A 17,577-nucleotide genomic window follows, 5' to 3' on the forward strand; every position below is an offset into this window, starting at 1 on the left:
GAAGTTGAGTTTGACATGGAACCAAATAATTGTTATTATGTTTCATTTAATAATAGAAATATTGGACCTAAACCTTGTATTGACAAGAAAAAGGACTGCTTGTTTGAATAATAGACAAGTGTTGTTTCATTATCCAAATAATGTTTTCTATTCTATTGTTCTAATTGAGTAATGGAATTGAGTTCCATCAACTTGATAATCTTATCTATAACAATGATGAATAAGGATCAAATAAGATTTGAACCTTGTAAATTAGTGGCAATTAATATTGTTTAGTACTAATAGGTGAGACACACATTTCCATACTCCATGGATAGGAATTTTTGGACTCATTTGATTTATATCATTTGAAGGATGTGAGTTCCACTTTTGAAAATAGTTCGGTATGTCAATTACCAACTAAGGCAAAGTGACATTTGATCTATTTGAAATATATACATATGAGATGTATATGAACCACTAAACTAATTATTTGCTAGATATAATTTTATTTCTTTTACTTCATTTACATTACTAATTAGCTTAGTAGATGTGAATATGTGTGGTTGACACAAACTATGATTCTTTGAATTTGTTCAAAGAATTTATGAATGAAGTAAATGAATAATTTTGAAAAGTATTAAGACCATAAGAACAAGTCGTAATGGTAAATACTTAGATAAGGAGTATAGTAACAACTATTTATATTACATCATGTTCGACATGATTACAAATAAGATAGTTCGTTTATATCTCCAGCGAGTCTTTCGAAAAATTATTTTAATTAGAGTTATTCTTTACCCACAAAAGTTCCAATAAAAGAAATCATAAAGACACCATATTTGATATGGAGGTAAAAGTACCTAGTTTGACTTTATGGTAGTTTGGGATTGTACGGTTTATAAGATAAACATAATTCCAACTTGGATTAATGTGTATTTGTGGAGGGATCCTAAAGAAACTTAGAAATACTAATTCTACAACACTCTCTAGGACAAAAGTTGTTTTGTTACTAGAATTAAAATATTCCTTTAGAAGGAATGTGTCTCTAGAAGAGATAGTGGGAGTGATGTAGAACTTGAGTAAATTCGAGTACCACAAAACACATGTTTTTGAGAATGGAACATGAATCGGTTCAACAAGAGTTGTTGTTGGATCACCAGTTCGAGTAGCACAAGACCTATATAAGTCGGATATGTCATATCACACAGTTGAGAGTCACGGTTTTACCATGACTCGACAAGGTGATATATGATGCTCATGGAAGATGAGAATGTGACTTATAAAGAGTCCATGTACACAAAACATATATGGATATTGTTTTGTCATCCAATTGAGTAAGACTCATAGGATAAATATGAGTCTTGTTGTAAAGATTCACATGGATGGTATTGTGAATACCTTTATGGTGTGATTGAATGTGAAAGGTTTCACACAAATCATGATGCAATTATGATGAAACCTTTATTTCAATCATAGTGCTTAAACTCATTTGATTCCAATTGCAATTATTGTATGTTTTACTACGAGTTCTGGCAGATGGACAACGAGGTTACATTCCTTAATTGGAATGACCTTACATATGTATTTGACATATGGACGGGGTTTCGTTAATCTAAAGGATGCTAGAAAAATATATAAATTACAAAATTCATTTATGAATTTGTTCAAATTTCTCAAAGTTGAATTATCAGTTTTATTGATCAAGTTTTATGAAAACTAAGATTAATAAAGGAACTCTTGTGCACACAAGAAAGTCAGTGGGAGTATTTAAATTAATCTGGTATTGTATGTGGATGACATACTGATCATCAAGACAATTTTCATACACTACACATGTAAGACATGATTAGGTAATTGTTTCTTGATGAAATACTTAGGCGAGACTTCCTAAAAGTTAGGAATCAAGATCTATATAGATAGATTATTGACATATCTCAACCTTAGCCTATGTACAAATTTGATGAAGTGTACAGACACCTCATGTGCTTAATTTTATTGAAATTATTGCACACGTCACATGATGTATTTTTTGTCTCAAAGACAATATCCAACCTCATTGGATGAGAAAGGGATGCATGAGAAGTAACCAAATGCTTTGGCAATTGGGTTGATCATGTATATCATGATATGTACTAGACCAGATGTACTATATGCTATTAGCATAAACAATATGTACCAAATTATTTCTAGTGATTGTCATTAGATCACCATCAAGAATATCCATGGATATCTTAAAAGGATTAAGGATGGCTTCTTGATTGGATCTGGAAATGATCATTGTAAATGAGTTACAATGATACTGATTGTCCAAAACCGAAGAATAGTATACCCAGATTGTAGTCTGGAATAAACTTTATGCTCGGATGTCAAATCTGTAAGCTTACAAGCTTCAGAAGATTGATATATCTATTACAAAGGTCAAATATATGATTTGAATCGTTTGTCTCATAGGATGAGGCAGAAAATTGTTTTCTTTACGTTGCAGATTCCCTTGACCTCATTAAAGATGGTAATGGTTTAATCTTGCAAGCAACAGAAAACCAGATCTCACCAACGATTCAAATACAAGTTTTTGACACTTTATTTCTTTTGATAGAAGATCAAAAGTGTAAATTGGAAGATGTATCGGGTACCAACATAGGAAAGAGTTCCTTATCCACTAATAGAAAATCTTGCATAGAAGATGCTTGATGATCACGCTAGTCCAATAGATGTTGAGTTAATATCTGATTGGCTTTAGTGCTAGTGGGAGATTGTTGGAGTAAGCCCTAAAAGCCAATCCGTTTTGATAGAATCTTCTTTTGTATCATGACTTTGATTTATATATTTAATATATATAAAAAGGCATTTCTTTATTATGTTTGTTTCAAACTAATAAAGTCCCTAGAATAGCTAGTCTAATTAATGGAACATTAAGTGTGACTTAATAGTGAGACTCCATTAAACATAAGGACACTATTCTTAAAGTATCCGTAGTCAAGTTTTACTATGATGTGGGATAACAGTAAAACATAGAGACTATTATGTGAGTAAACTGATGACCTCATCTCACGTGTCATGGATATGAGATATCAAGTCTTCACATAGATATAAATATTATGAGTAATATTTATATTGGATTGACCCACCATGAGAATACTACATAGCGTGTTATGAAAAGTGTCATAAGTTATTCTCATAGTGATAATGGTGTATGCCACCCTTCGACCTGAAACCACTATGGACCCTAGATGTGGAGTAGAGTACTTAGTTGTCGTTCAAACATTGTCCGTAACAGGATGACTATAAAGTCGGTTGATGGGTACTCCACAAATCATGCTGAGGGACATGAGTGACCTAGATGGAATTTGCCCCTCATGCATAACAGGAGTAATATCTACGGGCCTCTTGATGGAATATGACTGATAAAATGCGTGGCCACGCCGAACTAAGTCAATATGAGATATTGAGCTTATTCGTTACTCAGTATATTCTGGGATCAAGAAATAAGATATTGAACCATACAAGGATGACACGATCTATGCCTTGTGTTCAATATAGATATAAGGGCAAATGGGTAATTATACACACGATCGTTATCATGGAAAGGTTTCGTCAGATCACATGACATTCTCGTCACTTGGGTAGCAGTGATGTGTTGCTAGATACCGCTCACTGTTTATAATATTAAATATGTGATTTAATATTATTGCCAACGTTACGAGAACCTATAGGGTCACACATAAAGGACAGATAGATGAGAGAAATAAATAAGTAAGACTTATTTATAAAATAATAAGTAGGACTTATTAGTAATTAAATAATTAAGTATGACTTATTATTTAATTAGAGAAGCGCGGCACACCGTAAAGTATGGTGCACTTAAGTAAAATACAGCACACCGTAAGGTACGGTGGATACTCAAATAAGTCTATAAAAAGAATACACTTATGTGCTGAATTTTAACCTAAGAGTTAGTCCTAAAATTAAGAAACCTAGCCGCCGCTCTCTAAACCCCGTTCTCTCTGAATCTCTGGTGGAATTGGCTAGCACCGGTCATCGGAGAAGTTCTGTTCGTGTGGACTGAGTAGATGCATCGCTACTTTGCTTTGCTCGTGATCAGAAATAGTTTCTACTTCAAAGGTTCTGCACTTCAAGAGGTAAACACATAAACTTGTGGTTTTGTGTTCGTTGATTTGTGATTAATGGTTTAATCAAGATCCGTTCATCGGGATTGTTCCGCTAAGAGGATTAATTTTGAAAAACCCCTCTTAAATCCCTTCACGTACACGCGCGCGCACCGGGCCAGAATTCCATAATGAGCTAACTGGGAGGTTACTCCCCGGAATTCCTTCATATTAGGAGCTTGTGTAAATGAAGCGAAGCTTCCAAGGCCGCTATTCCCGAACAGGGAATAGAGGCAACTAAACTAAACTATTGCTCATTTAGTTCGATCTTAGTCAAACTTAAATTTTTGTTTAGCTAGCTAAGGTAAGTTCTTCACTGGTCTTTTACATATTGCTAAAGTGAAAAACAAAAAACTTATATGAAAAGTTAAATTGCTTTCAAATTTGGAGATCTAGTGTGTCAGAGTTGCTTTTGATGCGTATACATTTTGGTATAAGAAGTATTTATACATTGACACACTAACAAAACAGAAAGGTGAAAAGTTCAAATGAAAGTTACAATTATCATGTTTAATAATTAATAATATACATCAATGTTTAATAATTAATAATATACCCTAGCAGACTTAGCACAATTATCTTTCCGAATATACGGCTTGTCATTGCTGGCTTTATGTTCCTATTAAATAGAAAAAAAACACATTAATGCATTATACTTCATATTTTCACGCATATACAAAATAAAAATAAACATAATAATTAGGTGTTCATCATCATGGTTTGATTATATCAAAAAAATTATACGAAACTGAAGTTAGCCACAATAATTAGAAGATGATAATATATTGCCTACCTATCAACAAAAAATCCAATTGGACCCATAAACAAGGATGCAACTCCACTGCGATAAACAACGAAGACATAATTGCTTATGCCATTGTTTATCGCGAGCTTCATGAGAATATTCATGACGGTATAGAGCACTTGTACTATTAGCATAAATATATAGGGGTACTTCCTCTGCATCAAAGATTGAGTAGGCCCGGATGGCTGGTTCTCAGTGACTGGGAATCAAAAAACAAATTATTGTTATTATCAAAATGTAATAAAAAATAATTAAATTGAAAATGGTACAATTATATACATACCAGTTTGAATTTCAAGAATTGAATGTTGTTGAGAGGAGGTATCATCATGTGAGTAAGTTGGAGCTGGAACAATTTCTTGAGAGGAGGTATCGTCATGTGAGGAAGTTGGAGCTGATACAATTTCTCTTTCAGTCCATGTTGTTTGTTGAAAGGAGGAAGTTGGCGGGGAGTTTGTTGTTGTGATGATGGACTGTTGTGTGAAGGCTTCTGTCTCTGTTATTGCTTGAGAGAAGGGTGGTGGTGAATGTGGTGGGGAGTTTGTTGTGGTGGGGGTGGTGGTGGTGGTGGAGGAGCGAGGAAGTTCTATTTCTTGTTGAGTGGTTGTTGTGGGGGTGGGAGTGGAGGTGGTGGAATGTTGTGGAGATGAATGATCCATTATTTTGATTCTACAACAATGCCAAAGTTAAAATTAATAGAAAAGTTTACAAAATCATCAACCAAAATTTAAAATCATAACTGATAGCACATTATACAATAAAGTTGATAAGAAATATTCATATATCTTCAAGTTAACAATGTTGCTGAAAAGATAAGAAATATATATCAACTAAAATAAGGGCACTCGGTGCAAGCGTACACGCGTGTACGCACGCTCGCACGCGCGCGCACCGGGCCAGAATTCCATAATGAGCTAATTGGGAGGTTACTCCCCGGAATTCCTTCATATTAGGAGCTTGTGTAAATGAAGCGAAGCTTCCAAGGCCGCTATTCCCGAACAGGGAATAGAGGCAACTAAACTAAACTATTGCTCATTTAGTTCGATCTTAGTCAAACTTAAATTTTTGTTTAGCTAGCTAAGGTAAGTTCTTCACCGGTCTTTTACATATTGCTAAAGTGAAAAACAAATAACTTATATGAAAAGTTAAATTGCTTTCAAATTTGGAGATCTGGTGTGTCAGAGGTTCTTTTGATGCGTATACATTTTGGTATAAGAAGTATTTATACATTGACACACTAACAAAACAGAAAGGTGAAAAGTTCAAATGAAAGTTACCTGAAAATAATAGCCAATACGAAGGTGATGGTAGGGATTGTATCGGACAAAGCCGTGGCAAAGGTTGGCGTGGTGAGTTTCATCCCTGCGTAGTATAGATTCTCGTCGAGAATGATCCTGTCCATTGACACATTAAATATTAAAATTAATAAAAAATGTCTTCGATTAAATAACATCATGTTTAATAAATTAATAATATACCCTAGCAGACTCAGCACAATTATCTTTCCGAATATACGACTTGTCATTGCTGGCCTTATGTTCCTATTAAATAGGAAAAAAAAACCACATTAATGCATTATACTTCATATTTTCACGCATATACAAAATAAAAATAAACATAATAATTAGTTGTTCATCTTCATGATTTGATTATATCAAAAAAATTTTACGAAACTGAAGTTAGCCACAATAATTAGAAGATGATAATATATTGCCTACCTATCAACAAAAAATCCAATTGGACCCATAAACAAGGATGCAACTCCACTGCGATAAACAACGAAGACATAATTGCTTATGCCGTTGTTTATCGCGAGCTTCATGAGAATATTCATGACGGTATAGAGCACTTGTACTATTAGCATAAATATATAGGGGTACTTCCTCTGCATCAAAGATTGAGCAGGCCCGGATGGCTGGTTCTCAGTGACTGGGAATCAAAAAACAAATTATTGTTATTATAAAAATGTAATAAAAAATAATTAAATTGAAAATGGTACAATTATATACATACCAGTTTGAATTTCAAGAATTGAATGTTGTTGAGAGGAGGTATCATCATGTGAGTAAGTTGGAGCTGGAACAATTTCTTGAGAGGAGGTATTATCATGTGAGGAAGTTGGAGCTGAAACAATTTCTCTTTCAGTCCATGTTGTTTGTTGAAAGGAGGAAGTTGGCGGGGAGTTTGTTGTTGTGATGATGGACTATTGTGTGAAGGCTTCTGTCTCTGTTATTGCTTGAGAGAAGGGTGGTGGTGAATGTGGTGGGGAGTTTGTTGTGGTGGGGGTGGTGGTGGTGGTGGAGGAGGGAGGAAGTTCTATTTCTTGTTGAGTATTTGTTGTGGGGGTGGGAGTGGTGGTGGTGGAATGTTGTGGAGATGAATGATCCATTATTTTGATTCTACAACAATGCCAAAGTTAAATTAATAGAAAAATTTACAAAATCATCAACCAAAATTTAAAATCATAACTGATAGCACATTATACAATAAAGTTGATAAGAAATATTCATATATCTTCAAGTTAACAATGTTGCTGAAAAGATAAGAAATATATATCAACTAAAATAAGGGCACTCGGTGCACGCGTACACGCGTGGACACGCGCTCGCACGCACGCTCGCACGCACGCTCGCACGCGCGCTCACCGGGCCAGAATTCCTTAATGAGCTAATTGGGAGGTTACTCCCCGAAATTCCTTCATATTAGGAGCTTGTGTAAATGAAACGAAGCTTCCAAGGCCGCTATTCCCGAACAGGGAATAGAGGCAACTAAACTAAACTATTGCTCATTTAGTTCGATCTTAGTCAAACTTAAATTTTTGTTTAGCTAGCTAAGGTAAGTTCTTCACCGGTCTTTTACATATTGCTAAAGTGAAAAACAAAAAACTTATATGAAAAGTTAAATTGCTTTCAAATTTGGAGATCTGGTGTGTCAGAGGTGCTTTTGATGCGTATACATTTTCTTATAAGAAGTATTTATACATTGACACACTAACAAAACAGAAAGGTGAAAAGTTCAAATGAAAGTTACCTGAAAATAATAGCCAATACGAAGGTGATGGTAGGGATTGTATTGGACAAAGCCGTGGCAAAGGTTGACGTGGTGAGTTTCATCCCTGCGTAGTATATATTCTCAACGAGAATGATCCTGTCCATTGACACATTAAATATTAAAATTAATAAAAAATGTCTTCGATTAAATAACATCATGTTTAATAAATTAATAATATACCCTAGCAGACTCAGTACAATTATCTTTCTGAATATACGGCTTGTCATTGCTGGGCTTATGTTCCTATCAAATAGAAAAAAAAACCACATTAATGCATTATACTTCATATTTTCACGCATATACAAAATAAAAATAAACATAATAATTAGGTGTTCATCATCATGATTTGATTTTATCAAAAAAATTATACGAAACTGAAGTTAGCCACAATAATTAGAAGATGATATTATATTGCCTACCTAGCAACAAAAAATCCAATTGGACCCATAAACAAGGATGCAACTCCACTGCGATAAACAACGAAGACATAATTGCTTATGCCGTTATTTATCGCGAGCTTCATGAGAATATTCATGACGGTATAGAGCACTTGTACTATTAGCATAAATATATAGGGGTACTTCCTCTGCATCAAAGATTGAGCAGGCCCGAATGGCTGGTTCTCAGTGACTAGGAATCAAAAAACAAATTATTGTTATTATCAAAATGTAATAAAAAATAATTAAATTGAAAATGGTACAATTATATACATACCAGTTTAAATTTCAAGAATTGAATGTTGTTGAGAGGAGGTATCATCATGTGAGTAAGTTGGAGCTGGAACAATTTCTTGAGAGGAGGTATCATCATGTGAGGAAGTTGGAGCTAAAACAATTTCTCTTTCAGTCCATGTTGTTTGTTGAAAGGAGGAAGTTGGCGGGGAGTTTGTTGTTGTGATGATCGACTGTTGTGTGAAGGCTTTTGTCTCTGTTATTGCTTGAGAGAAGGGTGGTGATGAATGTGGTGGGGAGTTTGTTGTGGTGGGGGTGGTGGTGGTGGTGGAGGAGGGAGGAAGTTCTATTTCTTGTTGAGTGGTTGTTGTGGGGGTGGGAGTGGTGGTGGTGGAATGTTGTGGAGATGAATGATCCATTATTTTGATTCTACAACAATGCCAAAGTTAAAATTAATAGAAAAATTTACAAAATCATCAACCAAAATTTAAAATCATAACTGATAGCACATTATACAATAAAGTTGATAAGAAATATTCATATATCTTCAAGTTAACAATGTTGCTGAAAAGATAAGAAATATATATCAACTAAAATAAGGGCACTCGGTGCACGCGTACACTCGTGTACACGCGCTCGCACGCACGCTCGCACGCGCGCGCACCGGGCCAGAATTCCATAATGAGCTAATTGGGAGGTTACTCCCCGGAATTCCTTCATATTAGGAGCTTGTGTAAATGAAGCGAAGCTTCCAAGGCCGCTATTCCCGAACAGGGAATCGAGGCAACTAAACTAAACTATTGCTCATTTAGTTCGATCTTAGTCAAACTTAAATTTTTGTTTAGCTAGCTAAGGTAAGTTCTTCACCGGTCTTTTACATATTGCTAAAGTGAAAAACAAAAAATTTATATGAAAAGGTAAATTGCTTTCAAAATTGGAGATCTGGTGTGTCAGAGTTGCTTTTGATGCGTATACATTTTGGTATAAGAAATATTTATACATTGACACACTAACAAAACAGAAAGGTGAAAAGTTCAAATGAAAGTTACCTGAAAATAATAGCCAATACGAAGGTGATGGTAGGGATTGTATTGGACAAAGTCGTGGCAAAGGTTGGCGTGGTGAGTTTCATCCCTGCGTAGTATAGATTCTGGTCGAGAATGATCCTGTCCATTGACACATTAAATATTAAAATTAATAAAAAAATGTCTTCCATTAAATAACATCATGTTTAATAAATATGTTTCCGAATATACGGATTGTCATTGCTGATTACCTCATGTTTTTTAAATAATCGCTTATTTTCTCCCTACCTCTCTATCATGTTTCCTCCTCATGGTTGCTCTGCTACCATAGATAGTGTCACCTTTATATTAGTATTCCCATCATCAATAAAAAAAAAAACTATTAAGTACCCATTGTGAATCATGTTTATGCCTTCTTCCACCGTCAGAACAGGGAGTACCGATAAAGAATCTCCATGACTTCATCTTTGATAAAAAAAAAATCACTATTGATAACAAAAAAGAGAAAAATTTTGGATTTTTTTAAACAAAATTGCTATATTTAATTTAAAATTCAATGTCTTTTAAAATCCAATAAATCCATAAAGTCTTCCAAATCCTATAAAATTTTACCATATAAATCCATTGAAATTCAAATTAAAAATCTTAATAGTCTTTTAAAATCCTAAAAGTCATTAAAATCATGCACAATCTTTTAAAATCAACAAGACTTTTTTATACAAAAATTGTCTTTCAAAATCCTAATCCAATACACCCCCTTATTTTACAGAAACATTCATACATGCAAATGATGGTCATGATGGTGAAGTTTGGTAAAGCTTTGAACTCAGAATACATTGACATCAAAACATAATGGTTGTAATCTTATATTAGCATGTGAAATGACGGATTCAAATTAAGCATACCTAATAATGTATAGTATTTGAATTTCTAGCATAATGTTTTTAATTTATACGATTTTGACTTCTCTTGCTTTAAGGAGAAATTTATGTCATATAATTTTTTTTTATAACTAATGTCCCTCTACATGAAAAAAGAAAGATAAATCTAATGTATTGAAGTGTACAAAATATTATTATATTGAAGTGTACGAAATACCCATGCTTCAGGGTAGAGCTGAAGAAATTAAAGTCGAAATTAATTGAATTTACGCTATATCGATATCAATGTTTCAACAAAGATGGGATAACAAAATACACGATTTGAAGGATGATTTCAAGCCAAAATTAACCTTATATTTGTATTAATTAATTAATTAATTAATACGAGACCAATCTCTTTTTTTTTTAATAATTTTTTTTAAAACTATATTTTTCCTCCTATTAAAATGAGGACTGTTTTTTTTATAATTACTACATAAACTTATATTTCTTTTCATATATTAATACGAGAGCTTATTTTTTATTGTAATTTTTACGAAAACATATATTTCTACTTATGCATTAATACGGATGATTTTATTTTTTATATTTTCTACTTAGGACTATATTTTTACTAATATACTAATACTAAGACCTATTTATTATTTTATTATTTTTACGGGATCTATATATATTTTTAGTCATATATTAATAGGGAGACTATTTTTTTTAAACTTCAACGGGAACCTATATTTATTTCTACTTTATTATTACGGGAATTGATTTTTTTTGTTATTTATAGTGTAGTATATATTTCTACTCATATATCGATATACATATTTTATTTTATTTTTGTAATTCAAGTCCACCTCGAAGCTTTTTTACGAAACCTTAAAACCGATGAGTTTTGTTCAAATTCATATTTGAAAAACACTAAAACCGAACCAATCGTGAATTAATTGGTTCGAACATTGGATTCACTCAAAAACTGGTCCAATTACATCATTAATAAGGATATACAAACACTTGACATAATTTTTTTTTTTTTGAGATAAGTTAATTGAATAAAAGTTATCAGCGAGTCTTATTTCTCATCTGATCAGGGTGTGTTTGTTTCGGGGATTAAAATTATAATCCTAGGATTATTATTCCTTGGAATATTATTGCTGGGAATATTATTCCTATCAATATGTTTGGTAAATAAATAAAGTTCCTTGGAACATTTTTAAAATAAATTAATTAATATTTTAAAATATTAAAATAAAAAAATAAATGAGTTAAAAATAATTGGAGAGTGGGGAGTTATGGGTGGTTACTTCTTATTCTTATGAGAATGTAAGATTCCCACCATTTAACATGGGAATAAAAAGTGGGAAAATCATGTGTAATTCATATTCCAAGGAATAAAAAGTTCCTAGGCATAATTTTTTAAAACTTGAAACAAACATAGGAATTAAAGATTCCCAAAGTCACATTCCCGGGAATACATTTATAATCCATGAAACAAACACCCCGAGTCTCACCGAGGAACCTTGAATCGGCGATCAGTTGAACTGCGATGCTGCGAACCCTAAATCCCCAATCGGGGTTCTAGCTCCTCCGACCGTCGGCGCTGTCGCGGTTTGTCACCGATTTTGAAGTTCCTCTCAGGTGTGTTTCAATTGCTCAGTCTCTCTTTCCGTTTTGCACAGTTCCAATTCATACTGTAGCGGACTGTCTTAGGGATTTCATTTTGGTTTTGTGGGCTGGTTGTGTTGTGTGTGACTGTGCTTTTTATGAGCTTATACGATCGAGTTTGTAGCTAAGAAAGGAAATGGTATGTTTCTCACTCCATTGCATGCCACTTAGATGCATTTTCAAATTAACATTGTTGTCCATAAATGGATTATATTTGTGGTGTTAAAACTTCTGATCTTTGAATTTCAAGTGTTTACCAATGTTTTAAATGTGATAACTTGAAAGAATTAAAAAACATTTTGCATATGCTTTATGATCCACTTTTAGTTCCAACCTCATTCTTAATTAGAGATTGACATGTTTTTAGTTATACAATATGGAAAACTAGTTCTTTTAGTTGCATGTAATTCCGAACAATAACTGTTTTATCAGTTAAATAGGTTTTTTGTTCAGACTTATTGTTAGTGTACTTCAAAAGTTCCTTAATAAATTTGATGCATAGTTTCATGATTTTATATGGCCTTGGTATTTCTGGTCCTCTTCCCCTATTTGTAATAAGAAGCATCCTGAAGTTTATTTTGGTGGGTTCATTTTTCTAATTTTTTTGTTTTGTGACAGTCGTTCGACAATCAACCATTTTTTATGATATCTTGGATCCTTTTGGGGGTGATGTCTCATTTGGTTTATCCATGTCAACTACATTAGAAGATTCTCAACTAGTTTTTAATCACAACGGTATTAGAAAAGTCAAAGTTAATGAGGTGAAGGAGTATGAGAATTTCATGTCTGTTCTAAAGGAGTGCTAGCAACACACTCTTTAACAAACACACTCTAACACGCTCTTTTTTATTAGTTAAAATTTATATGGGTTCCATAAAAGTTATATGGGTCCATATTTTTTTATGGGACCCATGTGAATTTCAACCAATAAAAGAAAGTGTGTTGGAGTGTGTTTGTTAAATAGTGTGTTGGTAGCATTATTCGTCTGTTCCAACTAATAATCCCCATGATGGAGGAGTTTGCAAAACTGTGTCAAACACTCATGCGTTCAAGGAAGGCGATCATTCAATATCAACAAGTCTCACATACAACCAAGGGGATGCCGATGTAATATTAGTGGATGACGCTTTTTACAGGGCAGATAACAATTTAATGTTGATGAGTCAATCTTATAATAAGGGAGATGGCAACTTATCAATACCTTCAACATGCAAAGATATTTGTAATTCAATATCAATGGATCAAGGATACAGGCATGAAGATAGTAATGTCATGTCTATTGCTCAACCTAACAAGGCCCATGGGAATTCTATGTTAAGTAACCACTTATTCAATAAGGTTGAAGATGGCACCATATCAATGGGCCACATTCACCATCAGAGGGGAAATGACATGCTGTTTTTTTGCTCATTCTTATAATAAAGGTGGAAGGACTATCATATCCTTTGGTGACTGTGAAAATGACGATGTAACTCCATCTGACTTATTTGTTTCCGACTACGGACTGTTTATGGGTCAAGCACCTTTGTGTATGTCGCATATGTCACAACTTGCGAATGAAAAAGAGTTGGTTAGATCAAGCACTAAACTACTTCCAAGTACAGCTCAGACATCTGCATCCGAAACTGAAAATGTTACCATGACAAAAGAGGAGATGAAAATGTGTAAAAAGGCTACTTCAAATAACTTCCCTTCAAACGTTAGAAGTTTGCTATCCACTGGTATTACTGGATGGCGTCTCTGTAAAGTATAAAGCATGGTCACGGGAGGTAAAATTTAGTATTCCTGACGAGTTCATCTTTCCAGTAGCTTATCTTTGATCACATGTCTGGTTTTTCCTATGCCTGATAGAAGGAACTTCGAGCTGTTATAAAAGGTGCTGGGTATTTGTGCAGCTGTCCGTCGTGTAGTTTTTCTAAGGCAAGTTTGTTTAGTCATCATAGAGGAGAATCCTTTTGAAGCCAACTTGCTATCTCTAATATTGCATTTCTTCAGGTTATTAACGCATTCGAGTTTGAACGGCATGCTGGTTGCAAGACAAAGCACCCAAATAATCATATTTACTTTGAGAATGGGAAAACCATATATGGAGTGGTACAAGAACTCAGGATAACTCCACAGAATATGTTATATGTTATTTGAAGTTATTCAAACAATAACTGGTTCACCTATCAATCAGAAATCCTTCCGCATCTGGAAAGGTAATATATCTTGTTCAATACTTAGACCATGTTTGGATAATCAACTTAATTAAGTTCTTATAGTACACACACTTATCATATAAGTGCTCATGTATAAGCTATTTCTATAGCAAACAATGAAATAAAGTCATATGTTGTCATATAAGCTATAGGCTGTTTAACTTAAGAAATAAAAAAAGCTGAAAACGACTTATATAGTATATACATGTCATAAGCTCTTCCAAACAGTCTCACAAGTGCTTGTGTATGCTTATACCAGTAAATAAGATCAAATAAGTCAATCCAAACAGGACATTTGTTGTGTTTTGTGTATTTGTACGACATATTTATGTTGTTGAACCAAGATGCTTTATGTGAGTACATATTTCTTGCTTCTTATGTTGCGTCTTCCTCCTATACAGAATCCTTATTGGCTGCAGCACACGAGCTCCGGCGCATATGTGGAAAAGATGAGTCCCAATATATAAAGAAGTGTAACAAACATCCCAGCTTTGATCAATACAAGTAATAATTAAATTAGGAGGAAAAAATAAGACAACACATGTATAAGAGTGAAACACTACACCTAGTGGGACCCACACATAATCAAATACTTTGACTCATTCTCCTCATTTACCAAATGAGACAAACTCACCCTCAATTCACTCTTCCTCTCTCTCTCTCTCTCTCTCTCTCTCTCTCTCTCTCTCTCTCTCTCGGAACAACAACAACATCAATTGGACAAGACTTGCATGCAACTTAGCACTCAATCCACAATCAATTGGACAAGATGAAGCAAGAATCACCTCTCAATTTCTCTATTCTGTCCCTCTTGGAAAACAACTATCTTCCACCCCCAATCTTCATCTTTCTTTAATGTTCAAGATGCATGTGGCTGTTTCTTCCAATATTAAGCTTTAAGGGGTCAAATTCGAAGTGAAAAGATGAAAGAGTCTCGTTTTGGTCTCACCTAGTTCGTGAGTGGGGTAACTAAATCAATTTTCCTCTTGTCATTAGATTGTAAATTATAATTACAAGTTGTCTGAACAATGGAAAAATTTACAAATGACACGTGTATTCTTGTCGCACACATTATGGGATAGCATATGAGGATTTAATACTGGGAAGTTAAGGGAGAAGGTTCAAGTTAAGAAATAATGCATACACTGGCTTTGAAGAACATTGAGAATTTCATAATTGGAATCGAAGCCTAAGAAGAAATTGAAGGGATTAATGACCGAGGTACATGGTAAGGAATTTTCTGCATAATTTCGTTTAGACCTGAGTCCAGTATTTGAGCTGTAGATGACAAACCGTAACTCTGTTTCGTATGGTACTTACATGTTTGGAAAGCTAACGAAATTTCCATCGTTTCAGGTACAAGTTTCGTGAGATTTGGATCAGTATTGAAGTCGGTAGACGCTTCTGAAGTCAGAGTACTGATGCTGTCAAAATTCTGGTTTTGGGACTGCGGGTTTGCGCTTCAAGCGGCACGAACAGATGTTCGAGAATGTACTGAACGACTCGGCAATGCTAGAAATTAAGGTGGGTTTGTTTAAGTAAAGTCATGGCAACCATAAGTCCAAAGCATAGGGTTTTTGTTTATTAAGTTTTGTTGGTTATGAATAAATAGGGTGTTAGTGTTTGTGTGAGTTTAATCCCAAAATTCACACCTAGAGTTATTGTTTATTAAAGTTATCAATTGCTCAGAATGAATGGAATGATGTTGTAGGTGAATAAAATGAATATTTTACTGATTCTGCAGAGAAAACTTTGTTTTCTTCAACTCTTGCCTAGCGAGCTAAAATACTCGCCCGGCGAGCGTATAGAAACTGCAGATCCTTTTTCAAAACTGATGCAGAAGGGATTAATTGGTTGTTAAGCAATGAATTAATGCCGCTGCTTATTTTAAATATACAGTTCACTCGTTTTAAACATCATTCAATTTATTTAAACCCTTGCCATTGACATTGTGACTTTAACAAAGAAATAACTCATAGTTACTCTAACACTAGACAACATAGTAACTATGCATGGATCTAATTGATCATTTAGGACCCCTGGGCTGATGGTTAAGTAAGAAAATTAGAATTAGATTAGATCATAAGAGTAATGGTGGTAAATCCCAAACTACAACCTAGCATAGTTTCATACTATGAGAGGACTCTTATTTTATTAGTAGTTCATGAGTTAAATAATTAATGTAAGACCAACGTGGCATAGATATGTCACAACGGGTAGTGGAGAACATCCTAAGTGGAGAACATCCTCAGTGGAGTACATCCTCAGTGGATCTTTCGAGATATACTCACCTCGGAAGCTTCCTTTAAAATGAATAAGATCATTTTTGTGTGATACACTTTATAATGCAAAGTTATTTATGTTTTGGCTTATTGCTAATAATCAATTAAGTTCAGTAAACCCCGGTGTTAGTACACCAAGTAGAGGGTAGTAAGAAACTCACTGAGGCTTAGGAGTCTCATCCCACTATTATTGATTTCAGATAGGCCTACAGGACGTGGTGAGAAGTCCATGGAATAGTAGCTGATGAAGTTGCTTCAGTTGCTTATTTTCACATTTCCTTGTATTATGTATCATGTATTTCAGACATGTTGTAGTACACTTGTGACATTTATGTATTAAGCTTAAGACATCAGTACTATTTATGTGTTAAGAACTTTGGATGTAGGTGAATCCTATTGTAATTTTTGATGTATTCCAGTACCATTATGTATATTCTATATCGTATTCTAGATATTCGATATGGGATGTTATAAGAAGCATATTTGAGTCCCAATATATAACTACAACAACCTTGTTGGGTTCATAGATAGGAGTTCTGCTTTGATACACCTTTGTTGACTGATTGTTGACCCTCAATAATTTGAAATTTAAGAAGAATGATAATATGAAGTTGAAGCATGATGATGAATTGAAGTTTAAGTTGAAGATTTGTAGGGGCTTGCTTATATTAGCTGTAGTTGTTGGTTATCATTGTACTAATTATCATTGTAATGTTGAAGTAATTTTAAGTGTTAGGTTGACTAAAACCTGAAACTCAATTATTTTTTTTTTTAAAAAGGCCACAAGAAAATCAAATTACATGAGGCTCCATGCTTTCATAAAATAGACAAAGAAGTAACGCAATTTTGTGTCCAAG

The 17,577-nt window shown here is 33.9% G+C and overlaps 2 protein-coding genes and 1 long non-coding RNA gene across 9 annotated transcripts; 1 reads left to right on the forward strand and 2 right to left on the reverse strand.

The window, feature by feature from the left end:
• Positions 1 to 7,156: 7,156 nt before the first annotated feature.
• Positions 7,157 to 8,539, reverse strand: LOC123915025 (WAT1-related protein At2g37460-like). Its single transcript, XM_045966184.1, has 4 exons — positions 8,424 to 8,539; positions 8,185 to 8,247; positions 7,984 to 8,100; positions 7,157 to 7,352 (listed from the first exon to the last, which is right to left on the reverse strand). The coding sequence occupies exons 1-4, from the start codon at positions 8,537 to 8,539 to the stop codon at positions 7,157 to 7,159; spliced, it is 492 nt and encodes a 163-aa protein (XP_045822140.1).
• Positions 8,540 to 8,722: 183 nt separating this feature from the next.
• Positions 8,723 to 9,956, reverse strand: LOC123915026 (integumentary mucin C.1-like). The gene is made up of 3 exons (XM_045966185.1): positions 9,952 to 9,956; positions 9,725 to 9,841; positions 8,723 to 9,104 (listed from the first exon to the last, which is right to left on the reverse strand). The coding sequence occupies exons 1-3, from the start codon at positions 9,954 to 9,956 to the stop codon at positions 8,723 to 8,725; spliced, it is 504 nt and encodes a 167-aa protein (XP_045822141.1).
• Positions 9,957 to 12,018: 2,062 nt separating this feature from the next.
• Positions 12,019 to 17,197, forward strand: LOC123918002. 7 transcript variants are annotated; one of them, XR_006812652.1, is made up of 6 exons: positions 12,048 to 12,376; positions 12,856 to 14,438; positions 14,840 to 15,403; positions 15,521 to 15,666; positions 15,795 to 15,962; positions 16,921 to 17,197. It is a non-coding gene; the product is annotated as an uncharacterized LOC123918002 (long non-coding RNA). The 7 variants fall into 7 exon arrangements; XR_006812648.1 differs by having other exon boundaries at positions 12,049 to 12,376; positions 12,856 to 14,006; positions 14,089 to 14,438; positions 14,840 to 15,666; XR_006812650.1 differs by having other exon boundaries at positions 12,049 to 12,376; positions 12,856 to 14,006; positions 14,092 to 14,438; positions 14,840 to 15,666.
• The last annotated feature ends 380 nt before the right edge of the window (positions 17,198 to 17,577 follow it).

This window comes from Trifolium pratense, linkage group LG3, assembly GCF_020283565.1.
Source record: "Trifolium pratense cultivar HEN17-A07 linkage group LG3, ARS_RC_1.1, whole genome shotgun sequence".
Taxonomy (NCBI): domain Eukaryota; kingdom Viridiplantae; phylum Streptophyta; class Magnoliopsida; order Fabales; family Fabaceae; genus Trifolium; species Trifolium pratense.